Here is a 27,158-nt window from a genome sequence, read left to right as displayed (position 1 = left end):
GATCTTGAAGGTCTTTTCCGACCCAAATGATTCTACGATTCATTTGCAAGTTTGCATTTACTCTGCTACCAATGTTTGCTCCCTCTAGCAATAATAACCACCTCAGCACTGCATCTATCACACATCTTTTCTCTGCTGGAACTTTGCTATAGCAGCTCTCCCCATTTCTTTGGCTTTATGTTTTTCCCTAAATCTCTTTTAGATATGAAAATATCCCTCTTTCCTTTATATAGGGAACTGTGTGCCTACAGGCAGTAGAAGTCCAGGCAACTACACATGGATCTTGCAAAATGGGGATTCTCCTAGTTGTCATAGGTTAGCAAGCATAGTCCCGGAAGGGACGTCCTTGCTAAGGGGTGCCCCCCCCGGCAGGGCTGGGGGCAGCCAGAGCAGCTCGACTTCCCCCCCCCTCCATTGCGGCCAAGATTTCAGCAAAGCGGCACCTCTGTCCGGCAGAGGTCAGGTGACCAACAGCTGACCAACATCGATAAGCCACACAGCTGCCAGGCCGAGGTGAGATTAACCCTTTTTATTGCTGTGAAGAGCTGAAAACCTGAGGGAAGAGAGAGAGGAGATGCTTAAAGCTGAAATTCTGTTGTGAAGCTATGATATATCAGAGTATCCTGTTGTAATTTCATGAAGATATGGGGGGTGGAGTGTTCAACTCGTGAGCAAAAGCACCTGCGCTGAGATAGGCAGATGCTGACGCAGCTGTAATTTCATGGGAAGTTTTGGACAGGGAGAGATGAACCAGATGAGGACTTTTGCTCCAAACGGGAAAGGAGAAAACCTCAGTCCGTAGAGATGAACCAGATGAGGACTTTTGCTCCAAATGGGAAAGGAGAAAACCTCAGTTCCTAGAGATGCTCCCAGAGATAGTCCTAAAGATGAAGATGATGAAGACCCTTTGCTCCCAGGGAAGGAGAAGGGCCTCTGTTTTTGTTTCTGAACGGCTCAACCTTAAAATTGTACCCCAAAAAACTTCAAGAGTGGACCCTCGAAAGCAGTTGCGGGAAAAGCTGCAAGTCGGGGGAAAGGACTCACACGCAGGCAGAGAGACTCCTCTTCCTAAATGGACTGAACAATATTTGGAAGTGGGCGGCTGTCTCGTTGTGATAATGTTTTCATAGCATGAGCAAGAAGAGACTTCTCTTTCTAAATGGACTGAACAAGGTTATTATGGAAGTGGTAAACAGACTGAACATCTGAAGGGTTGTCTTTTCACATTGTCAGAGGGAGAAGGGAGGAAGGTGGGGGGAGGAGGAGAGTTCTGAAGGTGGTATAATTTTTTTTCCTCTTCTTTTAGGTCTGTTAATAAAATTCTTTATATTCTTTCAAGTTTGGTGCCTGTTTTGCATTTCTCCTAATTCTTATCTCACAGCAGATAAACAGTAATGAGTATTTTGGACCTAACCACTACACTAGTGAAAGAGATTTGGGAAATATGTGGTACCTGGTCATGAAAGGAGTGGAGAGAGCAAAGGGTCTATAGGGAAGCAGGGCATTATAAGGAGCAAGGGTTTAATATATAGTCTCATCCTTTTAATACTATTTATTTTCCAGATATGAATAATCCTTGGTGAAGAATGCCAGTTCCCCATTGGGATGGACAAATCAGGATCTGTGGGTGTGCTGTTGGCTGTTAAATTTTGTGTATGATCAGCACCTTAAATTGCACCCTCCGCATCATCTCCCAGCACAGTGCTGTATCACATGCTAAATGTAAGCCTCCTGCTCAGCAGCCTGTTCCTTCTGTCCCAGGAAACTTGTTGCTTCCCTCATCTTCGTGACTCATTGCTGCCACATTGTCTGCAAAGGGTTTGGAAATCAGAAAATCCCACTTATGGAATGTACTTTTGAGAATGGCCCCAAAGTCTCATGTCAGCCAGTTCTGTTGCCTTTTTCACTTTAGTTCACTAGGGAGGATCTGCTTGGCCACAAAATGACTGTTCCTATCTCTCTCTCTCTCTGTAGATTGTCCACTCTAGGAACAATACTGTTTCATGTTTCAGAGCCAGTGACAGGAAGGAAACAGTCCTACACTGAAAAATGTTTTTAGAATAGCGTTTACTGGCAAGAAGGTCAAGGCCATTGCAAGTTTCTGTACCAACCCCCACTCAGAGCTAGGACATCTCACCTCAGTGTTACATCAAGTTGCTCAGAACTAGATCTAGCAGCTTTTAATTACCCCTGAGAATGGAGTCTCCACAGTCTCTCTGAGCAGCCTGTCTCCATGTTTGACCAACCTTTCTGTAAAAGTTTTGTTTACAAATGTCTAACTTGGATTTCTGCTGTTGCTACTTCTCCCCGTTGTGCCGTAAGTCCCCTTCAAGCCTTTGTTCACAACTCTTGGCTTGGTGCTTCCGGAGATGCTCTCTCTTTCCTCGCAACAGTCTTCCACTGGATTTGTTCTAACAAGATGTTTGGATTTCTGCTTGACCACTAGGAACAGGCCAGTACAAAAGATTAAGCCTTTCTGTGACTCATTCCAAGGACTTGCTCCAAGTACTGTCCACATTTGTGAATACTGCTAGAATTCTTTCTTTGTTTTTGTTTCAACTGTGCATTTTCTGTTTGACATTAATGGTAGCTGGAACTGTGGAATTTGGCATTCTTTCATTTTTTTTTGTGGGCTGACACCAGTCTTCACATTGACTGAAACGTTGCTCAGTGGCATGTGCTGATTCCCTATAAAAATTTCAATACCACAGTTGGAAAATGTACAAATATTTTCTTTCCTCTTCTTTCTTCTAACAAAGAACATAAGAGAGGATGTTCTAGAAAGGGACCTTTTTTTGTCCTGGCATCGTTTTACTGAATAAATGGGGTTTTTGGCATTTATCCAAGGGGGCTAATTGAAAAACAGAAGATAAATTTTTCTGATTGACGACTTCATACCAGGAAAGGAAAAATATTATTCTGCCTAGAAATTACTTCTGTTTTCTAACTACTGGGAAACCCTTCAGATATATCAAATTTACTAAAATGTGGTGTTTATCCCTTTGTGCAAGCTTATTGTATGGGTATAAATCTTATTTTCCTAAGGGATATTAAAGTAAATGGGCCTGAGGAAGTAATGTTGAAATATTTATCTTCTTTCAGCTGTAAATTTGGTCAGAGAGAAGTTAGGATATTTGGCATTTTATACACAGAGAAGCTTTAGATTTGCAAAGCTTCATCTCTCTTCTTCAAAGCCAAGCTCGTAAACAAAGGAACTGTTCCCAAACTGTCACCATAATGTCACTCAGTTCCACGAAGTCACCACATCACTTCTATCCCTATACAAACTTAAAATCATCTGTTGCTAATGCCACAAAAACATTGCATTACCATAATTTTGAAAATAATTCTGTAAATGCATTCTTTCTGCATGTATATGCAGAAAATCACCATTTTAATAAGAAAACCTTAGAATGAAGTATTATTTTATTAAATATTGATAGCACTTGTAATTTGTCATAATGAAATAGTGTTGCTCACTATTAAAACATACTTTCCCCTTTTGTTGTCCCTTACTATTTTCTATTTCGTATGAAATGCTGAAAAGTTTCATATGAAGCTAAGACATTGGTAAATAGTTTAGAAAAATTGAACGCAATTCAAGATGCACAAATGTAAAACTGTAGACTTAAGCAGGAGTAATCCACCTCAGAAATGCAGAATGAAGGCTGAATGGCTCTGTAGCTTTACTGGAAAAAGTCAGGAAGAAAATGCACCAGCATCCTCCTACTCCTGTAGATAAAAAAATCTCTCAATTTTAGGAATTCTGTCTGCAATGAACATGGAAAGGAATCCTTGTGCTTTTATTGTCACTACGAATCAGGCTGGAATTAGAGGAAGATTTTGATATGGGACTTCATGATGAATTTGGTTCAGTTGGAAGGAATTCCAGGGACACCAATGTAACCAGTTTAGAGGTTTAGAAATTAGTCTAAGGTTAGCTGTCATGCAGAACTGTAGATATGACATTGCCTTGCAAGGGAGGCCTGCCTGGTGACAAGATCACGACCTTTATTATCTTGGCACAAAGAATAGCTGTGAGTGGAAGAAACTCCAGTGGGTGGGAGAAAGCCTTGGGGCTTGATGTAGGTGAGCAAAGGTGGAAAAACTCAGGGCAGTGAAAGAAATTCATGACCAAGTGGTGAGCCAGGCTTTGGCAGAAGGAGATCTGACAGGAACGTGCTGGAGACCAGAGTTGTAGTGGGGCTTGAAATAAAGAAAGAGAACTAGGAAAGTGTGGGGGAGAGCAAGGGAGCTGTAAAGAGGAAAGGCAGCCAAGCAGCAACCAGTAGAGCAGGTTCACAAAGTGAAGTGTCCGTGGGCTGTGCATTGTGACTATTATTGAGACTCATAACAAGATGAGACAGTATGACTGGTTTGGGTGAACTTCATGTTGATGGAAAGTCAAAAGCCTATGTTGCCTTGTGGGAATAAAATCTCCAGAGAGCTTTTTTCAGGTTTACCACAAATTGCTAATGCTCTATGACCACATGCAGTCCCAAAGAGCTTCAGTGGCCTGCAGAAAACAGCATGGTTACAAAAATGCTGAGTGAAAGCATCAGCCAATTTCCTCTTTGGGTAGAAACATTCTACAGAATTTGCCAAAAGTAAGAAGAATGGGTTCATGCTTGTCAGTTCTTTTTTCCTAGGTTAATTTAATGTCACAGTGACTCCTGGTTTTCAGTTCCTAACAGAGGATGCGATAATCAGGTGGACAGGTCTGAGTGCATGGGGAAATACATCAGCATGATGGACCAAATCCTATCAGTTGTGCTTGCTAATGGCTTAGATGTCTTAAAGCCTTCTCTCAGGCCTTGCATGCCCCCATGACCAAATAAAATGGGAGGAGAAGGATGCAGCAGCATTTCCACATCAACTTCCTGCCTTCCAAGAACCTAAGAACCTGTCTGAAAGCAGTGACCTTAACTGCACTCTCTCTCCTGAAACAGATTCTGTTTGATGGGGAGGAAGAGGAGACAGGTTAGAAGTTGTGCCCGCATGCTTAAGAAAGAAACCTCCCCTTCTGTTCAGGAACTCTGCAGGAATTTCAAACTCGATTGCATCACGCTTGCCACTTCAAAGCCTTCAGCAACTGATCACACACTTGGAAAATATCAAACCTAACTTAATCTGACATGGTTATCAGTGTAACTCAACCTGTCTAACAGCCTCCTTCCTCAGGGTTGCTATGGCCTCCTTGTACCAGAAATGTCTCTGGGGAAAGAGCAGGCATTTCTTCCCAACATTATTCAGAGTGATAATTGCTTATTTTAAAAGGAAGCACCTTTGTACATTTTCCTTGTGAATGATGCAATTCACTGTTTAATGCAGTGACTTTGTTTTGTTGCTTTGTATTAGAACTAGTTTAAAATACTCCCTAAATGAAGAAATGAAGTCTTATATCTAGTCTTTATATAAATGATGTCATTTTCATGTATTTCCAATTTATTTGTTATCATCCTAGATCCAATTCATGGAACAGTTCCTGTGATGAGGATGAAAACCAGTCTGCCCCTGGCTGGGGTTTCTTCTGTAGACATTCCACTTGGTGTGAAGAAATAAGCATTAATGGAGTAACATGAAAATGGAAATTTCTTTATTACTGAGAGTTAACTCATTTGAGCTGTAGGAAACACAGGCTCAAGTTCTAGCTGTAATGAAAATGTATCTAGTGAAATGCACAGAGAGAGTTTCTATGTTCCTCCAGAGGGCCTCACGCTGCACTGACCTGCCTTCAGCCCTCTTGATCCAAAACATCATGCCTGAGGTTCGCTGAAGATACACTTATCACTAGGAAAATATCTCCCCACCTCTTCTCACCTCTCCTTTGAGAATTCAGATTTTGGGGCATCCAGCTGCTGCTGTAACCAGGGTTCCCACCAGCTTGCCAGTGGCTTATATTAATTAAGTGGCAAGTTTAGCAAAATGTGTACCCAGCAACATAATCTTTTGGAGTTGGAGGAAAGCAGTCATCGCTAGGGGCTGGTGGTATCTCAGTAGCAGCTGTGAGAGCAGCAGGGAGCTCAAAGTTGTGTGTTTACACACAGAGTGGCAAACAAGCGACCTCTGGGCATCAGGTACTATGTAGCTGAAGGTGATAAGCATTCAGTTTGGAAGCGATGGCAGCAGCTCCATCCTTGTGTCCCTGTGTCACTGACACCGATTAGCGCTCGTCTCAGTGATGCTGCAAACGTGCCAGACTCACTCCATTTCACCGTGTGCTGGCTGGACTTGGGTCACCATGAGTAGGAGTCATCTGGCCAAATGTAGGCACCTGTAGCGTAAATGTCAACTATTGAGTGAGTCATTCTTGGTTGTCTTCACCAATGAAACTCAGAAAGGATTGTTAGGGCAAAACTATCCCACCCAACAACAGTCATCTAAAATCAGTTATTTATACTGCATCCTACAAGATCCTAGATAGTTAAATTGGAGGTGTTTAAAGTCACTGTGTGTGACCCCAAATATCTGGTATTCTCAGAATGCCATTGCATCTTCTATAGGCTTTCCAGCAGTTATTTCTTAATCTTTGTGATGGAGCTTTTAACAGATGAAGTTTTTTGTAGAATATTGATTCTGTCCCATAGCCAAAAAGGCTTTTTTTTTTTCTTAAAGTTGTTTTAGAAATGTCAGGGAAATTCCAGCAATTGACAGTACTGCAGGTAGCTGGAATATAAGAGGGAAGAAGGGAAGACACCACCTCTGTTATGTATTTATGGACTTCATGACTACTGTAATGTGTAGAAAGACTCTTAATGGAATGGCTGGATTTAAACCGCTGCAGTCTTGTGACTTCGAAATTCTCCACAACTTCTACACAGTTACCCCAAAATATGTTTAAAAGTCTCACCAGATCAGATCTTTCCATCCACACTAGTGGTTACGTTTTTACACCATTATGCATGGATTTGAACAATTAATATCAGGCATAAGGCTAGGTAGAATCAGTGCCTTAGCACTGGAATCCTTACAGGAATAGCTAAAATACACAGAGTCTTGAAAAGTAATATAGTTGTTTTTCAAGGGCTTAGGAAAATGTGTAACTTATCTTAAAGCACTTAAAAGTCCACTTTAACAGTTTAGCCTTGTTGAAGGTCTTTAGACCTCTTAGAGATACAACAATCTAAAAAGACAATCAGGGTCTGGCCTTTAAAACTTTTCAGTATTTGGTGCTAATGGAAGATGATGGATTGGTGAGCTGGGGGTGTGAATCCTTGTTTTAGCCCTAAGGAAAGACTGACAGCAGTGCACACTCCTCTGAAGTGTCATGATAACGTGCCTTAGTCTCCTAACAGAGAAGTCCAGATTCTGGGCTCAGCAATACCAGTGATGATGCACATCTTCATTTAGGTAAGCAGCTTGGGATATGTGTTGCTGCTTTTGATTCTACTCTCAGTGCAGAATAACAACAAAATTTAAGAAAATTTTGCCCTTAGGAAAATATTGAGGGTGGTCAGAACTTTTGAAGGGGTTGCCCAGAGAGGTTATGCAATTTCAACACTAGAGATGCTAAAATTGTGATAGAAATAACAATGAGAAGCCTCTTAAGCTTTGAAATTGGATCTAGCTTCAAAGCTGAATCTACTTTAAAGGGAAGTTTGAAGGAGTTGACCTCCAGAAATCCCTTCCAATTTAAATTATTTCATGTTTCTTATTTACTAGTTTCAGCTTGCCTGACCTTACATTTAATGCAACTGTTATGAAATCAATAAGTTATTTGGAATCTGTGACACTCCTCTCACTTAGAAAAGGAAGTGGCTCTAAATTTCTATTTATAATTCTGCTGGTGACGTTTTATCCTTAGACATTGCAGCTGAAGCTAAACTTGCTGTTGCATACCAATTACACATTTTGTGGTAACAGTGTTAATTAATCCATATCTACAACAAATATCTGCAGCTCCTTGCAGGCTGCCTTTCTTTTCTTGGTGTTGGCATTAGTGTGGGTAAATTCTGAAGGTCGAGAGCTTTAGGAGGTCCCTTCTGCTGTAATTTTCTAATCATGGATGAAAGTATACTTACACTTTGAATATTAAAGAATATTTGTTCTTCATTCTGATATCCTGTCAGGGCAGAAGCTATTACAGAATTATTAAGCAGCACAAATGAACAGGTACCACTGTCCTCCTTCACCACACACAATGATTACAACCAGTTGTATAAAGTTGTACTCCTTTCCCCAGGCTCTGTTCTTGTTTGCACCGAGGCACATTCAATTCAGAACATGTACATTTGGCTCCCAGAATAGTCTCTAGGTGAAATTCAGCAATAACAAGTGGTTGCATAAAACTAATTCTGCCTGTGAGGTTCTCAGACAACCCAGCAAGTCTGTACTGATTTTAAATTTAATAGGCGTTTAATAGAATACACAACCAGTGTGGGAGGGTTGAATGGGTAGAACAAAAAACTACTAATAGAACAGTGAATGTCAAAGCAGGCTGGTCCTACAGTGTGATTCACACCAGCTCAGAAGACTTATTTTGCAGATGAGTCTAATAGTGTTGTGAGTGTTAATGTTAATAATTGCTCTTGATTACATTGAAACTGAAATTATTTTAAAAGCAGATAAATGCTGATATAATTCATTTCATCATCAAGATAGCTAAATTTAGAAATCTATAGGACAACTACATGTCTGAAGTCTTTTCATACTCCATGGAGATCTAGTCAATGTATTCTTGAAAACAACTCATCTGAAGAGACACAGTTCAGTTACTCCTCACAGGTACCATTTGAGATGCCTTAGGCCGTCTGAGACATCTGCACAGGGGTCCTTTCTCTTCTCCAGGCTGAACCCCAACTCTCTGTCTGTCTTCACAGGAGAGGTGTTCCAGACCTGTGGTACACTTAGTGCCCCTCCCCTGGACTCGCTCCAACAGCTCCGTGTCCTCCCTGTGCTGGGACCCCAGAGCTGGATGCAGCACTGCAGGTGGGGTCTCACCAGAGCAGAGCAGAGGGGCAGAATCCCCTCCCTGGCCCTGCTGTCCATGCTGCTTTGGATGCAGCTCAGGACATGGTTGGCTTTTTGGGCTGTCAGTGCACATTGCTGAGACATGTCAAGCTTGTCACCCGCCAACACCCCCAAGTCCTTCTCCCCAGAGCTGCTCTCTGTGGTCACAGCAGTCATGCAGCAGCTACTCTCTTGGAGTAAGACAAAAGAGCAAGTTACTGTGGAGGCAGCAGACCAGTTCCCTGAGATTGCTTTCTCAACCACCTGAACTGTAGTTCAACTCTCTCTGCTGTAGCATTTTCCCATCCAGATTTTATTTTTATTCAAATTTATATCTGCTTACGACAGGCATCAGCAAAGTGGGAGTCTCCATCTCATCTGATCAAGTTTTTTTCAGTAAAGCCTTCCCTTGGCAAGGCCAAGGCTTGGAAGTGGTAAGAGGATGTGGTGATTCCCCATTGTGGCTGCTGGCCACATGCCCTTGGTGGGTCATGCCACTGCACGGCCATGCAGCTTTGTAGTTGCATTGCTCACACTGCTCAATTCTGCTGAATCCTTGGTGTGGATCCTCTGTGGTTACTGACACTGGACTTCTCAAAGGACTTGGGTGCCTCGTTGACAAGTGGAAACCTGACTCAGGGAATTAAAAATGAGCTCCATGGAGCAACATTCCTAACAGCAGTGATGGGCTGTTTACTGAAAGTGAAAAATAAATATAATGTGTTAAAGAGACAGTGGAGCATATAAGAGGAGTAACACTGGAAGATAGTAAAATATCCCAAGACGGCCCTGGCACTGCTCACAGTTGTGGACAAGGAAAGGATGAAGACAAGCTCCTGGCAAACAGACAGACACAGTAAAACAAAATAGACAGCATTCTTCACACTCAGTCTCTCAATCTGTTCAGCTTCTAATATGTTACTTTGTGAAAAATGGAGGCAAACACTTTTTTCTTCAAAAAAAAGACAAGCCCAAAACCAACCCACCCAGAAGTTGTTTTTTTAAATTTAGCTGTAAAAAGAAGGGAGCTTTCAGGCTTACTCAAAAAAGAGAAAAACCAGACAACTCACCTAACCCAGCCAAAGAAACACAGAACACTTCACAGTAACTCATGAATGTGCTAAACATGCCAGTAAGACATGGATACAAAGTAAGTTTAGTCACAGTGATTCATTTTAGTGTTATCTGTCTTTTTCTCTGAGACCCCTGCACACATTATAGCTATTGTGCCTCAGGGGGGTAAGCATCACCTTATTTTCATGTTTGCCTGCACTGTCAAGCTCTGTATAAGAACTGCTCTCCCTCAGCCTGTATTAAGGCGAGTGGAAGGATTTAGGCTCTTGCTGCTGTGGTTCAGCTGCTGATGTTTTAAGGTCTACTTTAAGATGAAGTCATTCACTCTCATTCTTTATTTTTCTATTTCAGTAGCTATAAAGGGTGTCTACAGAGTATTTGAGGCAAGAAACTCGTATTTATATAGTTGATATCTGGACTGAAATGAACCCCTGCTTTGCTACTCTGCAGCACACAGAAGGAGCATCACCTCAGTAGTGTCTGGCTGCTGTTTTTGGCAGTAGTTGAGGGTTGGTCATTGCTGGGCATCCTTAGGCTCCACCTGGGGCCTGCTCTCCTCTGCATGAGAGTCCTGGCAGCTGAGAGAAGCACCAGCACCAGGCTTGGGGAAATTTAAGCCATTGGAACGTGAGCCCTCATAGGCCTGGAAAAATGACAAGCTGTGATTACTCACAGTCTGGGCTCTGGCATGGAGCTGTTACACTGCTGGCAACACTCTGGATTAGGACACCACTGCCAGGTCTTGTGAGGCCAAGGAGAATGAGCATCACAGAACAGACTTGCTGCAACTTTGCACCTACAGTCATGCCTGCTCCTGTTGACATCTGGCTTTTATTCAAATGGTGGCTGCTAGTCTTTCCCAGGTGTGCCACTGATAGGCTGGGGAATGAAAACTGAGGCTCTTGGATACCAAGCAGGCTGCATCTATCATCTATCATCTATCACATCAGTCTCAAGGAGTGTTGTTTGTACTTCCTTGCTCCCTGGCATCTCGTCCCTTGACCTACACAGAGGACAAACACTATCATTAAATGGTTCCCTAACACCTCCGAAAGGGTTTCTGTGACTGGTACTAAGACTAAGTGAATAATCATGACAGTTCTTCAGCTGCTCAGAGTCCCTCCATCATGTGGACTTAAAAGCACTTCAAAAATGTGCAGGGACTCTGACTGACTCTGACAAGATCCTGAATCCTGTTGTAAGAAATGAGCAACCCTTTTCTATTTTCCAGGTGGCATCCCTAATGATCAGAAAACAACTCGAGCTCTGTCAATATTATAAGAACATTTGTTGTTTTATTCTTTTTGGTGGGTACAAAAACCACAGTTTCTTACACAGAACAAGATTATAAATAATATCTGTAACATGAGTGACCCGTAGTCTCTTTTGATTCTACACTGCAGACTGATGAAGTACTCTAAACATTTTATCATTTTGTTTCTTGTATTAGACAGATGCAAATCTGTGGAACACAGAATGATGGAACAGAATGAAGGTAACAGCAAACAAGAGGATGACCAACAACTTTTATAAAAAAAAATTCTCTGAATTTTATTACAGTGATGGCATTTTATATCAATTATTGCAATGATTTTTCCCTAAGATGGTTAGAAAAAAGAATTGTGTTGTCCTCTACTGAATTTACATCAGTTAAAAAGCAAGCATGTTTCAATACTCCTCTTTTTCCAAAGAAAATGTAAATAATTTCTTTATTTTTTCACAGGATTTACATATTTATTATTTTTTTATCACAGTTTAGTGATTCATTTCTACAGCTGAACAGCTGAGTATTCTTCCATTGTATATATTGATGTTCTGGAGACACAGGTTAGCATGTTCATTGACTTCTATAGCTATTTGTCTCTCTTTGTCAAGACAAAGACCAAAATGGTGTCCTTTCTGAGCACGTTCTTCACAGTTTAATGCGCTAAATTGGCAAGTCTTATTAGTTTTAAGTCCACTCAAGTGAAATTTGTTGCTGTTAATACACCCTTCCCAGCCCCCTCCCCCCAACAAAACTAAATTATGAATTTTCCTGATATAAAATCTGAGTTTGGGTTTCCGAGCTGAGCTCATGCACACATTGTTGCTGATGATGTCTGGCGCATTTGGACGTACTTCCCTTTCTCAGCCAAATTATTAGTTCATCAATGACACTCCCATGTCGTTACAGTCTGTGCTGTGTTCCCATCAGTCACCAACACAGTTTGATTAAGGCACTCAATTATTTTTTTGGTTTTTATGGTAGGTCCGATGCAATTACAGCCAATCCTGAACTTTGTCTAATTGCAGTTCCAGTGTGCACGGCCTTCGGGCAGTCGGGAGTCAATACGCGTCCGTTTTCTCCCACACTCCCTGTGATGGATAATCTGGCTTTGTTTCTTATGGCTTCAGAAAAGGTAAGCTAGGTTTGAAGAAGAAGCAGAAGAGAGGAAAGTGTTATAATGTTTCTGTCCTTCAGCCAACCAGGACACAGCAAACACCAAAATATTAAATTTTAGACATCTGCATTTTTTCATGTTAATGTTAAATATAAAAGTAGTAATCATCATAAATATAATACATAGCACTTAAGTCTACTGGGGAAAAAATACTAGCAATTCTGAGGGTAAATTTCATTACAATAAATTGTTACTGACTTAAATATAAAATCTGAATTTGATCATGAAATTAACTGAAGAGGTAATACCTTCATCTAAACTGCTTCAAACTAAATTTATATACAGTGAGAAGACCTTTTGGAACCTGAAAGCATTAGCATCTGTGAATAAAGTCATGCACAGGTGTTTATAGGCTTTGACGTTCAACTAGGAATGTCTGAAAATTGTTTATAAATTGCAATAGCTGTATCAGCTATCCCTCTGGCAATTCTGTCATTTAAATCGAAAGAAATTGTTACTTATTTTCACAGAGCAAATATTTTGTATCAGCAAATCTGAGAGCTGTCCTCAAATCTCTTTCATATATATATTTTCCTACCATTAGAGAAGGTGATAACTTTCAAAGAAAATGTAATTTATTGAGACAAAATACAGTTTTCCACATTTTTCTACATTATGTCTAAATTTTCCATGAGAAGGCTTAAATTTTTGTTACTTACAAATCTTTAGTTTCAGGTAAATCAGAACAAAATATCGTGTTTAGGGACTAAATTACTCAAGCAAAAAATCTGGATTTGTTAAAAGATTTATAGTTATGCCATCTAACTTTAGTCATCCAAAAATCAGTAGTCTAATCTAACAGGGCTCTCTCATGTGATTATAAAAAAAGCCAAGAGGACTAGTTTAAGTAAGTAATTTCCAGATGACTAAAATTAGGGTAAGTGTCTAAGGTCAAACAATGCAGCAAGGCACCCAAACTATATTACATTGAAAGAGATTTCAGAGATAACCATGTTAAGATATTAATTAGTGGGGAAATCTGATTTCTAGTCAGAAGAAGCTATGTAAATGGTGTGCAGGGATGCAGTCTGAAATACCAATTGGGGAAAAAAGGGAGATAGGAGGGTGCATTCACATAGGAGCAAAGGGATGACAAACATCATTAAATCATTTTGTTTGCTTTATTACTAATCTCTACATTTTGAACTTTATCCCTCTGAGCCCAGTTTCTTCTTCTGAGGTAGCAGTGAAATCCTGAGCTGGTGTTTGATATGTGGAGTTAATTTTATATATGAGTATATAGGGATGAGGAAGAGTCCTTAAAACTCCCAAACATTTTCACTGCTTCTGGTGCATTTCTGTGGAAATGCACCAGTCTAATATTGCATTGTTATCAGTAGCTCCTTCAAAAAGAGCTGTCAAAAATACAGCAGCTGTTTGTGGCACAGATGGGAGCTTGGATTTAAAAGCAACTTTCCAAACCAATTACCCTAAAAACTTCAGTCTTCAAGAGCACCCAAATTCAGGAAAAGGCCTCAGCTTACAGAGGGCATTATGGCATTCCCCTTACATCGAAAACCCACAGCTTTGGTAAAGGACATCCTTTGAGAACTTTCCCTGCCCCCACTGTACTTTGTGACAGGGACTGTTACCAAACATATCTTGATGTAAAACAACACCTGGATACAAAAAGGGTGGCAGAGGTGATGAGGAAGTAGGTACCAAAAACTTCAACTACTTCCCAGCAGCAAATAAAAATCTCTGCATTTGCAAAGCACAGACACAATGCAGTGTGGTACAGATCCACATGGTGCGTGTCCTGAGTCCCACTGCAAATGGGTGCTGGTACTCTGTCTGCAGAAGTGCAGAGAACATGTTCTGGTCAATGGCAAGAAAAAGCTAAAGGTGCTTTAGTGTGGAAGAGGGATGAGAGTCCAAACCAGATTAGAAAGCAAACTTGGGTGGAAAAGGGATGGCTAACTCCAGATGTGCTAAATTTCCCAGAACATCATCATTGTGTCTCTCCAGCACATTGATCAGCTATCTGTTCATGGCCATTCAGAGTTTCCCACCGGGAAATCTGAGTGAGAGCACTCAGATTTGTATGGGATATACGAGTTGTATGTAACTGCTTTAGTAGCTCAGTCTAAATAACTTTATGGCCATTGACAACACACTCAGGACAGAAAGACAATAAAAGGCATCCAGAAGGAAAAAAAAAGAACAAAAAAAGAAGAAAAAAAAAAAAGAAGAAAAAAAAAAAGAAGAGAACAACACTTTCTCAGCAGCCTTCCACAGAAGAACAGAAAAGCTGCAAGGAAATAACTCATGTCCTCTTAGTGCAGAGACTAACAACAGCTCAGCAACACACCACAGGACAACTCAGACACTTAAAAAGCCAGGAGGAGCAGGTCAAACTTGTACTTGGGACAGTGCCATAAAGCCAAGTAACCAGGTAAGCATCTGTTCTGTACTTTAAACTATGCTATAGGTAACAAGCCAGGCTGATACTCTGCTTAACTGTGCTGCTACAAGTTCAGATGTATGGCCTGGATGCAGACACAGTTTGAGGAGTGGCTGGGATAAGAGGGCAAAGTCTCAGAATTTATTGTGAATATTACCCAAACTGTGAAAGTCTCCTTGCAGTAAGTGTATGTGGTTAATAGTGATAAGGTATTTTCAAATTTGTCATTAGTTTTGGTTAAATTAGTTGTGGAATTAATCACGTGAATACACTGACTGCCTTGTTCCTAACAGGAAATGGAAATTACGGAAACTGGTATCCTCAGTCTGTGTAATACAAATATCCTAGCCTGTGTGGGGTTTTTTGTTGTTCAGGCTCCTCTAGTACTTGGGTCACATGGAGGTGTCTTTGGCACAAATATCTAAGATGAACTTCTAATGACTTTTTCTCTCGTGACTATGAAATTGGAAGTATACAAGTCAAAATAAGTACATTATGCACTTACTGAGCCATCCCGTAACACTTCACCTTTTCTTGTAGTTAATTGTAATAATGATGTTTTTCATTGCTCTTTGTAGTTTTCTAATTACAAACAACAGCATGGGATGGGAGAGCAACAGAAGGCAGCTGAGCTGGAAGCTGGTTCCTGAGCTTCATGGCCCTCTGAGAAGGCCATGGAGAGGTGGTGGTGGTGGTGGCTGGCTGGATACTGGGACAACCCCTTCAAAAGCCTGTGGGTTTGGGGTGAGGAACTCAGCAGGGCTTTGCCTTAGAGCAGCTGGAGAGAAGGATGTTAAGCTCCTCACTGCTCTTGGTATCAGCTTCATTTGTACAATAAGGGCTTTATACTAATGGCAAATCTACTGCCCAGGGGAAGAGGATTGGGATTATTCCCTCCTTAAAGCAAACTTTCTTCCCTGCCTTCAGCAGTGGCAACTGATGTCTCCCTCTGAATGTCTTTATCCCACACATATAGACTAGTCCATTATCATAAAGACCAGTCCACACATACAGACTAGTCCTTCATTTTCATTTTCAGCTGCCTCACAGGCAGGGTGAATTTCCCTGAGGTAACTCGTGATTGACTGAATGAAACTAAGATAAAAATCATGGTAATGAACATTAATTGTCAAGAGGGTTATTTAAGCTATTTTATATTAGTTTACTACATATACCATTAAAACTATTTGATGTTAGCTTAAAAAGTCAGTGTGTTGGTTACTCATGCAGGTTAGAACCACCAGGCATCTTTCCATATTAGCAGGTTTTAGTTCCAATACGATCTCTTTACTCCTTGGATAAATAAACAAATCAAAGGTTTCAAAATGCATAAGACAGACATATTTCTACAGAATTATATGCAGCCATCATTGTGGGCTCTGTAATGATGCCAGCTAAGCAGGGGTTTATGACTAGCACGTGTAGGAACAGATGGCATAGTCCCCCTGTGCAATGTGGCACACAGGCACCTCTTGCTGCCAGTGTGGCCAGGAGAGGATGACTGTGCCTTGGAAGTCTCCCACATATAGCACAAGCATTTTTATAAGAAGTTCACTTGAAATTTCTCAGGTAAATATTGCATCAAATAAGCAGAAAAAAATTTCAGAAGTCTGTAAATATTTGTTCAAAATCCTTGTAACTTTTTTTGTGAATTTTAAAAGTCTGCACCCTAAAATGTTAACTATCAGAAGTTTTGACTGACCCAAAAATGAATTTTCAATAAAACAAAATGCAACGTTTTTGTATCTTTTTTTGTGTTGTTTAAAATATATTTTTCCAATAGGACTTCGTCTCTGTGTTGCAACAAATCCCACAGAAATCCAAACTTTAGAGTAAGGTGCTTATGATCTTTCCTTTAAATACAAAACTTAGTTAGCTCTATTTTTTATTACAAGAAAACACTAAGACTAAAAAAAATTCTGCAAGTATAATCAGTGTCTGTTGCACTGGAATCACAGAGCTAGGTGGCAACTGTGGGGATTGTCAAGTCATGCCATGTTTAGCATGCTCAGCCAATTGGAGTCAGGTCAGTATTTAAATGAAAGCTTAATTTTTTTGGTTTTTTTTTTTAAGACCGTATTTTGAATGCATTGCACCCTGTAAACTTGATAAGAAATATGTTTTCTGGAATTCTTGCTTTTACACCAGCCTGGGGACACTCTGAGTTGTGAGCACATCACTAAAAAAACCACCCTCACTTGCATTTTGCACAATGACTTGCAGAGGATTACTTCTTTTTAAGACCCTTACTGCTGACAGTAGGGAGTGGACTTGGGAGATTAATATTAGCATCTGGAAGTCCTGGTTCCCAGTTCAGAGTAATGAACACTGGCCTATACTCTTGGAGTCCTCTTGACACATACTATGGCTCACATTTTCACTAGTGAACAAAGTGCACAGCTAACACCTTTTTTTTACATGGGGAAATTGGCAGCTCTGTTACAATCAGAATATACCCAGGGTCATGACTCCTTCTAGAACAGTGAAGAAAAGAAAACTACACAGAACAGTGTGTTGGGCAGAGTTTCCCAGCCAGCCCCCTCCCTCGCGCCCCGAGAACCCACCTATTCCTCGCAGCGCTCCAGCTATCCTGCTCAAACAGCATTCTCTGCTCACTCTGTGTTTGCTCTGTACTGTATGGTTCGGTACTGTACCGGCTGTGCCTTTAGGCTGTAAGCTCCTCGGGACAGGGACCTGTTATGTGTTTGGCACACTTCACCTATTGTACAGCGCCGTCTACTCCAGCGCTATATAAATAATAAATAAAAAATAATAAGTGTATCTCCAGTGGTTTTCTACAAGCATTTTTTTTTCTAGGCGGCATCATAAGTATTATATTATTAATCTCGTTTCCCTAGATTTGTGTTTCCTACTTCCACTATAGGGATGGCTCAGTGATTTCAGGAAAATGTAGCTGAAGATTTTTGTTAACAGAAGAGACATGTGGCTTGCTATTTGCAAAGGCAAGGGAGCTCTAGCATGACAGAGTGGGGTGCTAGCTGCACATTCACTTATAAAGCAGCCAGCATAGCTTGGGAGCTACGTAAAAGTTATATTTAGAAGCTCAATTTGCTGCTGCATACCATTTCCAAAGGTCAGAGAGTTGATTTGTCTAATGATTAGTTGGCAAGATACTCACTGTATGGATGAGAGCAAGTACATTAGTAACCCATCCCTGCACACCTACTCAGGGGAGCTATGCAGGACGCAGCTCGGCAGCATCAGTGCTTCAGCCTCCAAAATCACTGCATGAATGTCTAAAATACACTAGTCTTGACCTAGGTAAGGAGGTTTGTTACTGAAAGCTGAGGATGATAATCAGGGTCTATTCACTGGTTAGTGACTTTTTGTGACTACTATTCTGGCCAAAAATTGACCTGAAGCATGATATTGGGGTGGGGGGGGGGGGGGAGGAAGCCGCACAATTAGCATAAAACATGTATCAAAGGGAGGGTGAAGGAACAGAGAGGGGAGGAGGGAGAGAAGGCAAAACAACATTTAGACTTCTTGTAACAGTGCCTTTTCTTCCATTAGGTTAACTATGGTTCAGTGATGTTGCCTATCCTAAATCTTGGTTACAGACAGGGCCAAAATTGAATAATACAGGCTTGCAGCAACTTGTCACTAGTAGAGTGCAAACCTTCAGGAAAACAATTTTCCAATCAAGTACTGAAAAACTGGCCCTCTGAATATTTACTTTCTCATTTAAAATAGTTGTCATCTCTCAACTGATTTGACAACTTTGAGTTGTTCAAAATGTATTTTTCATGTTAAAAATTCCTTGCAATGCAGATGTCTATTAGCAACATAGAATAATATACTGTACATCTGCAGCCAAAAGAACTGAACCACTTTGCACTGAAATTTTTCAAAATATAAAGCTCTGTTCAGAAGCAAGCACCACTAGACAGACATGTCACAACACTGCGTTACAAGATGCATCACCCACTCGCTGTAGTAGGCCCTAAGTCCTACCCCTAAATTTTAATACTTTCGGTTCCATATACGTTGTAACCTTCTCTATAAGTTGCTAAATTCTGGGTATTCTGCGAGGAAGTTGGGTTAAAAGTCTGTGCACTCTTTGCCACCTTCATTCGTTTCGCCTCTGCCCTGGACTTGTAACAGAACTCTATCAAAGCCACCAGCATTGCCAAGCCCAAGCCTCCAACCAGAATGTAGAAGACTCCAGCAACGTTGCTGAGACTCAAGGCACTCGTCTTGTCCTGGGAAAACAGAAGTGACACAGTTAACCCTGGAAAATGGATCCCAAGAAGCACAAACCACACACTAAAACATTAGAAATAGACATAAATAACAACGTTAAGCTGAATTTTAATGACAGTTGTTTACATACTTCAGCAAATTTTGACCTATCTGGATCTATAAAATATATTTTAAGCAACTAGTTTTCCTGGTTGGCATAAAAAATATTCTAAGTATATTGCCAACATATCAGGATGTCATTGCTTGCTTCCTGCAAAGCATTACTTCCATTACGTGGAGAATTAAACAATGACATGTCTAGCTCTCTTTAGGGGACATTTCAGCACTGATATGAAACTGCATTTATGTAAAGCTCTTCAGAAGCCTCGGAATCCAGAAACCCATTTATATCAGACAAGACTCTGCTTGATCTTTACAAAAACCAGTAATTGTACTTGTGATAGGCATTAAAAGATCTAGACTGGGCTTCTGATACTTAAAAAACAGGTGAAAATAACAAATAAGGCTTAAGTTCTTTCTTTGAACAAACACTTCCTTTTAAAGTGCACACTGTACCATACACATTGTGATATATTTGCCTCTTACCTATTATTGTATTTTGGTTTTATTTTACTATAGATACAGTTCTGGAATATGCCCATGGACTACTAAGCTCAGTAACAGTGTACTTCTAAATATGAATTTATGCAATTTTATACATTATTCATAATCTAGATAAAAGTGAGGATTTTCTTTAGCAAATTATTAAATATATGTAATTTTACAATCACCTTCTTGGGTGTATTGTAGTAAATAACTATTCTATATTTCTCTATACTTCACTGCTGAGTTATGAAGCACATTTATTTGACCTGAAATCCATGTGCTTTTTTAGCACAGTTCTCAAGGAACTCTCTCAGGATTGACTTCATATGCTACATTGTGTGCCTTAAAATACTTATAAAGCTTTATTCTTACGCAGACTATATAATCTTTAGCTAAAGTAAGGAGAGTACTTAACTTCTGATTGTAATCTCTATGAAATTTTAACTTACGAAGACTGAAAAACATTTGTATGTTTAATTTAAAGAGGCACTATTCATTGTGTAATCAGCAGATGAGCACAGTAAAGGTTTCCATGGGCGTACAGAGGTGACTGGGGCTTATAGCCGGGTTCAGCTTTGTCTGTGCCTTTTTAGCTGTCTAGGAGGAGTCTGAGTATCTTGGAGATGACTGTTCCTCTGGTGGCAATTGTTAACGTGGTGCTTGCAAACAAGGAGGAGGCAGGACTGAGAAAGACCTGCCCTAATGTAGGTGGTGGGTTGAGGCTTTCTCAGCTGTTATTTACAGGTACTCTGTCATCCTCTTAAACGGTTTTCACTCCTTTTTTTCAAAGCACTTGCCAGAAAAAGTGAAATGTGTTGAAAGCTTGCTTCCCATGCTAATTTTATCAAGGTAAGTCTCGGGACATGCAGGCTGAGCAAGCAGTCAGTGCCTGTCATTCTTTCCTTTTAGCTGTGGCTGAAGAGGCTGGCATGGAGTCAGGTACTGTGAAGAAATGTCAGACTCCCCAAATACAGGGCTGGCACTGACTGTGGTGTTTCCCAACCATCAGAAAATACTTGGTTCTGGGTCTGTCCCCATATAGAGAGCTGTCAGCTCCCTGGAGCTGTCAGGATTACTGTTCGGGTATGGACTAGGATAAACACTGGAAGCTAAAGAAACTATTAATTACTGAAGCCTTTCACTTCAAAGCTCAACTTAAGTTTTCCTTGGCCCTCAAGGAGCCAGGGACATCCCCAAAGGCAGCCAGACACCACCTTCCTGGCCAGTGATGAAAGGCAGTCCTTCCTGCTAGCATTTCTCTGTTTCAGACAATGCTGAGGTAGGCCAGCTCCAAAAGAAGACGCGAAGGGACATTTCCTAAGCAGTCAATGGGAAAAGTCCATCCCCTCCAGGAAGGAAGGAAACAACTAACTCAGCCTGCCTCTTCCAAACCCAAAAATCTGCTTTGTATTTCTTCAGGAGATGCTCTGAATATGTGGGATGATGTTTGGTGATTTTTATCACTGAAGACTTTAAAATGCAATAGTGCTTCCTTAAATTAAAGTGCGACCCCCATCAAGATGGGCCAAAGCTGATTGATTCTGTGTCTACAGCTGCTTATTTTATCTCTATGTCATTTTGTTTATTACTTCCTCTACTGCTTTGTGAACACGATAGTAGGTCCCGAACTGTAGCGACTGACCTTACTTCCAGAGTCCTTGGGTCCACATTCACCTTTATCGTACCACCATTTGTTTTTCAGCTTGTCTAAGACGCCTGCCTCACTGAGTTTCAAAACGGCAAGGTTTACAGGAGTTCTTCACGTGGAAAATAACATAAATAACATTATATATGTTATTTTATGTTATTCAAGTAAAACTACATAGAATCGCATTGCAAAGTGACAGAGCAGAGGCCACAGTGGGTGCTATGTCATGTACTGTTGGCCCAGGTTTAGAGACAGACATATGACCGGGACCTGCTCCATCGCTTTAGGTAACAGGCACATACTGCTGGGGAAGATTTGTAAATAAATAGTATGCAATTACTGTGAACCCAAAACTATTGGCTTAGAATATTAACAACATACCCTTCAGAGATATATGTAAGACAACTGCATATATGACTTAGGCAACATTAATTTGTGTTCCTTGCTTTCAATCTATTTTTAGTTTGTATGCATACAAACTAATAATATGATTAGGCCATAGGTATTTCATTTACTGCCCTCAAAATTATCCTGGCAAGAAAAGAAGATGCTTCCTGCAGTGTGCTGCCCATAACCATTTAACACAGCCCTGTAATAGGAGGTCTGCATGCAAAGAATTTGCGGGGAGAGGTGCAAAGATCCCCTTATCCCCAGCTAAGAAGGACAGTGAGTCTTCAATTTTCACTTCCTGTTTCAACATTATTTTAAAATTTAAAGCTTTTCCTTAAATCTCACTTATTCATGTCAATATTTCAAGGGTCCAGGCTGATGATACATTTGTGCTTGGAATAGCTTTTTTTTTACTGGTGGCATTTGCTGTGGGTGGTGTAACAGAGTTTAATATTGAAATGAAACCTAATCCAATGCCTCCAAATCATGAAATGCTATGGATTTACACTGAAGTTGCTTAAACTCATTGAATCATCTCAGAGTATTATGGTAATGCCCCACTTCATGCAGATCTACCACTATATGTTTTAAAAACGCATGAAATTATTAACAGACATATTTTATGTACTTTCCACTTTAAATCATTGCCTAATTATTAATGTGGTAGGCATATGGATATCTATTTATGTGCAGGTGTGCATGCAAATACAATATATATCAGAGAAGCAGGGAGATAAACAGAAATAGCATGTGATAGCCTTCTGGTGATGTTAAATGACATGATCCTGTGTGTGCCAGCAGATTCCTATGGGAAAATTTATCTCCCATAATATGCCATAATCCATGCATTACTAAAACATTAACTTACAAATTCAAGGCTTAATAAATAAATAACCAGTGCAAACATTAATTAGTATAGTTTAACCGAACCTACTAAAATAGTTTCCATTGAAGAGAAAAGGGGCTTGTTACACTCTATAACTGGTTTAACTGGAAATCCTCAAATGCTTATGTATTAATGTATTTGTGCAGGTTTATATATATCTATTTAATACACAACAGCTTCTGAGCCTTGGATGCTATTCTTAGCTTTAGGGACCCTGCCTCTTCATACATTCTGATTACTCTTTCTATATGTACCTAAAGAGGGGGGAGGGACTCACCTCACCTCAATTTTTTCACCCCTAAATTGTGCCCCAAGCTTTGCCTGTCTGTCCAGACCTCCCTGCAGTTAATAGAAAAAGGTCGGTACCTCCAAATGGTGGGCTTTGATACCAGTTTTCACGAAGGATGATGTTGCAATGCCTGTCTCTTCATCTACTGCTGAGGGGGCCTTGGTGCCTCGGAGAAATTTTTGACAGCCACAGTTGGGTGAGAGGATTTCCCAGGAACCCTCAAGTGATCACTCTAAGTAAAGGAAAAGCTTCATCCACTTTCCAAATCCCACACATTTAATTCATATGCAATATTCTGCTTCTAGAAATGAAAATGCCCATTTCTTGCTCTTTTCCAGTATTCAAACTTACAGTTTGCCTTCAGGCTTCTGGCAGCAGGCTGTGCAGGTTGACAGTGGAACATGAGAGTCCCACAGCTGTGAAATGAGTGGGTTTGGGGTGCTGGCAAGTTGCCTGTCAACATGATCCTCTGCTGGCTTCTAGTACAAGTGCAAAATAATTAATATTATTTGAATAGCTGTCATCTGTAACATGTGATGCACTGGCACTGAGCCACATTCCAGTGCTCCTAAATCCCATCAGTGTAACAGGGCTGGTTATGACAAAGGTAAGTGGCATACAGGTACAGTTCTCACTTGGAAAATCAGAAGCCTCTGGAGTTGTTGCAGATTAAACTGATTAAACTGATAACTAGGAATAGATATGAACTATCAAGGCCACCAGCAAGGTGGGAACAAGTCAGAAAAAAGATGTCTCCATGTCCTTTGCTTCTTTTTTTTTTTTTCAGCACTAGCAGTTTAGGCACATAAAGCCTGACACAGGCAGGGAATATTTTCTTTTTTGCAACTGTAGTGACTTTAATGTCATCCTTTCTGCATTGTGCCTGCAAGGATGCTCTCAGGTTTTCCTTTGGGAAAAACAATCAGTTTCACACTTTAAATTGCCACGCTATCCTCAGTTTATAACTGGTCTCGATGGCAATGGTAAGCAGAGAATGTTCCTACTTTTCACTGGGATACAGCAGTGATGTGACTGAGGCCAGGCCCCTGTTTGTCCTCTCCACTTATTTTGCTGGAAAACTTTCTTAATGAAGAACCTGCTGAAGCTCAAGAAAGCCTGCTCGCTGCCCCTCACTTTCTTGCCTGCCTTAGCAAGGCTGTGTGACATGTCCCACACACCTGCCTTCAGACAGTCCCAGCTGTGATGAGGAAGAAGCATTCTGAGAAAAACTTAAAATTATGTATTTAAAATATTTTACCCTTTCAAAACAGGATTTTTGTCCTAATTTAAATCACTCAGCTGTGATGGGAAATGCACATGGTCCAATAAAAGAAGCCCAGACTAAGGGGCTGCAGAGTGGAAAAGGAAGATTTTTTGCTTATGTTTTTCAGAATCACAGCATATATACACCTCTTTGCAACCACGGTAAGTGATTGCAGGTATAGTGAATTTTAATGTATTTTAGGCTTTTGTTTGTTTGTTTGATTTTAGTAGGAAATTCTCAACAGCTCTTATTGGAGATGCATGTCCAGATCGCCTAGGCTCTTGGGGCAAGTCACTTATTTTGACTGTGTCAGTCATGAACTCAGAGACTACAACTTGTTACTACATTGCTTACACAGTCAGTTGGTGAATAGTCCCACTGATATTAAAGGGGACAGAAACAAAAAAATTGGTATGGTTTCCTGTATGTGAGCAAGAGTGATGTACTGAAGCTATATACAGGGGACAAATTCAGCATTTATAATTAAATTTCCCATTAAGTTCAGTATTGCATACTTAATATGGCAGTGGAAAATGTCTATATACTTGGGTTTTGTTCAAGTTGTTTAGTGATTCCTGAATTACTAATGTTGGGCTAAATCTTCAACTAGATTAAACTGTCACAGTTTATGAAAATCAGTGTAGTTTTTTTTCCAGTGTACAGCTGCTGAGAATCTCTGTTGTCGTAGGATCCAACTGCCTCAAGTTCATGTAAGGATAATATATGAGAAATTGTAACTAAAATATCCCTTTATCTATGGAGAAGAATTTGCCCCATGTAGCCATAGTGCAAAACTGCTGTTGTGACAGCACAGGAGACCCTGTTCTTCACCCACGTGCTGAAGTCGGTGTTGGCATGGCCTGACTTGGGCACAGGGACACTGGTTTTCTAACTTTTCATCATGTTCTCAGCCCTTCTACCTCTTCTCTTGGCTTCTTACTCATTTCCTCCTATCCTGTCATCAATCACTTGCTGTTGGAAGGGCTGTTTTTTAAGAGCCTCAGGCTGGATTTTGAGCCAGCAACATCAGCAAAATCACAGTACTTTAAAATGGCATTAATGAAGTTCTGAGCTAGCTGTGTTCAGGACAAGAAATGGCCAATTATAACATTTAAATCACAATATGGAGTGATTCTGAAACAAATATAGAATTCTGGTAGACAAAGATTTTAAAAATGCAATCATGGGTATACTTGAGGAGCATTTTCATTACCCACTCACGGCTGAGCCATTAATTGAGTGTAAGGTCAGCCTCATCAGCTGAATGAAAAAAACATGGGCCACCGTGTTCTCCTGAGGGGTGCCAGCAGAGATTGGAGGGATTTTCATCATCACAGCTTCTGCCCACTCACATTTTTATAAAAAAAATGGAGCAAAGTGGCAGAAACAGTATTTCAGTACCTTCCCATGCACCACATGAAATGATGGCATGCAGTTAGGATCTGAGGTAGTACTTTCAAAAGCACTCAAATGACTTGGGGAACTCACTTTTATCTTCAACCATGAACTAATTAATCAGACCACTAAACCACAGGTGGTTCACACAGGGCAGCTTTCTGAACTGTCTTTCTGAATTTTGGAAGATTGTCCCTTAAAGGGAACAATAAATGGGGAGGCTAGAGGTGACCTTTTAAGAGCAGAGAATGGAGGTAGGAGACATCTTGTTTTACAGAGCAATACAAACCTTTGGAGAACAGCTAAAGTCTCATGAAGCTCCCTCATTTCTGTAGTCCTCTGTAGTATCATGAAGTGTTTTTGTGGGTCTAGACTCTCATATTCTGACTAATGAATCTCAAATAATAACATCACAGTTATCAGTCAAGCCTCAGGTGCTGTATTTATTTCAAGAGAAGAGGAGTTTCTTATTCTCTTTTATGAGAGTGCAAAGCCCTGTAATTTAAACTGGAGCTTCTAAAAAAGCTCAGGGTTTGTTCTTTTTAAATTCATACAATGAAAAGAAGTATTCTTGAGAAGGTAGGAACTCTGTTCAGGACTTGCTGGTAGCTATCAGCTTTACAAAAGTAGTGCATAGTGTCCTGGTTATTCCACTAATGATAATTTGCTAACAGAAAAAAACCTAAAATACTTAGAGCGCTCCATTAATTCAGTAGAAAGGGTCTTGACTTCAATTGATCAAGATTGTTTCTGAACAAGGAAATGAATTTTATAGATGATAAACGGCTAAGTAACCCTTTGGGGAATCAGCCTGGCTGTAGTTTATAACCCAAGACCAGATGCTGCTGCAATGCAGACTTTGACAAGCATGGGAATGGCTGCTCACCTGCACGATGTGCCTGGTTCTACCAAACGCAGGCAGTGGACGCACGTGATAGACCTGGAGCTTCCCAGGACCACTGGTACTGCCTACTCACCCAGCTGTGCCTGAGAAAAACTGTGGCAAGAGACAGGCCCAAGGTCATATGAATGCTCATGGCAGGCTGTATATAGTCCCAGAACCACGGGTTGAGCTCCATCATGTTCTCCATCCTTTGCTAACACTGTCCTGCCCACCACATTGTCTGTTGTATCCTGAACTGCCTGTGTCACCTATTGTTTATTTCCACGGACAATGTGTTCCTTCCTCCCTCCTGCATTCACACGTCCCCTGTTTTGCCCTGAACCACATTCCTCGCCTTTCTTTTCTACCTGTTCCCCCCAACTCTTTTTTCTGTCACTTTCCATCACACTAAACTTGCTCCTTCAGCACTTCCAGACATTTCTTGGTGAAACTCTGCCTGTCCTTCTACTGTGAGCTGCTCCCTTTTTTACCTGCTTCATGACTCACAGAACCTGTGGCTGGTAATCAGGGAAAGCAAGTTAACAACATCCTTAGTTTGCTATCTAGCTTTCATCTCACTTTGCAACCACTGCAGGCTTATGAGGAGGATACGCTAAGAAAATTGAGGTATTTGAATGATTTTATTCTCTGCCTGTGACATTAAAAAAAAAAAAAAAAAAAAAAAAAAAAACCCCCCCCCCAAAAAGAAAAAATCAACGCCGCAGT

The 27,158-nt window shown here is 40.6% G+C and overlaps 1 protein-coding gene and 1 long non-coding RNA gene across 9 annotated transcripts in view; one reads left to right on the top strand and one right to left on the bottom strand.

Moving 5' to 3' along the window:
* Window positions 1–1,135: 1,135 nt before the first annotated feature.
* LOC108445502 lies at window positions 1,136–3,503 on the top strand. The gene is made up of 2 exons (XR_001860392.1): window positions 1,136–1,173; window positions 1,564–3,503. It is a non-coding gene; the product is annotated as an uncharacterized LOC108445502 (long non-coding RNA).
* Window positions 3,504–11,290: 7,787 nt separating this feature from the next.
* The window catches only part of GRIA4 (glutamate ionotropic receptor AMPA type subunit 4), a 222,458-nt gene continuing 206,590 nt past the window's right edge, over window positions 11,291–27,158 (bottom strand). Inside the window, exons 14-17 of one of the 8 annotated variants that reach the window (XM_017729504.1) lie at window positions 21,320–21,434; window positions 18,957–19,091; window positions 17,433–17,615; window positions 11,291–12,427 (exon numbers count right to left, since the gene is read on the bottom strand). In XM_017729504.1, coding sequence (XP_017584993.1) covers window positions 17,481–17,615; window positions 18,957–19,091; window positions 21,320–21,434 — 385 coding nt within the window. In that variant the 3' untranslated portion in view covers window positions 11,291–12,427; window positions 17,433–17,480. Of the gene's footprint in view, window positions 12,428–17,432; window positions 17,616–18,843; window positions 19,092–21,305; window positions 21,435–27,158 lie in introns of those variants that run through there. The other 7 variants (XM_017729503.1, XM_008630108.2, XM_017729506.1 and 4 more) reach the window with 7 other exon arrangements.

The sequence above is a fragment of the Corvus brachyrhynchos genome, unplaced genomic scaffold (assembly GCF_000691975.1).
Source record: "Corvus brachyrhynchos isolate BGI_N302 unplaced genomic scaffold, ASM69197v1 scaffold253, whole genome shotgun sequence".
Taxonomy (NCBI): Eukaryota; Metazoa; Chordata; class Aves; order Passeriformes; family Corvidae; genus Corvus; species Corvus brachyrhynchos.
This window is presented reverse-complemented; position numbering and strand designations above follow the sequence as displayed.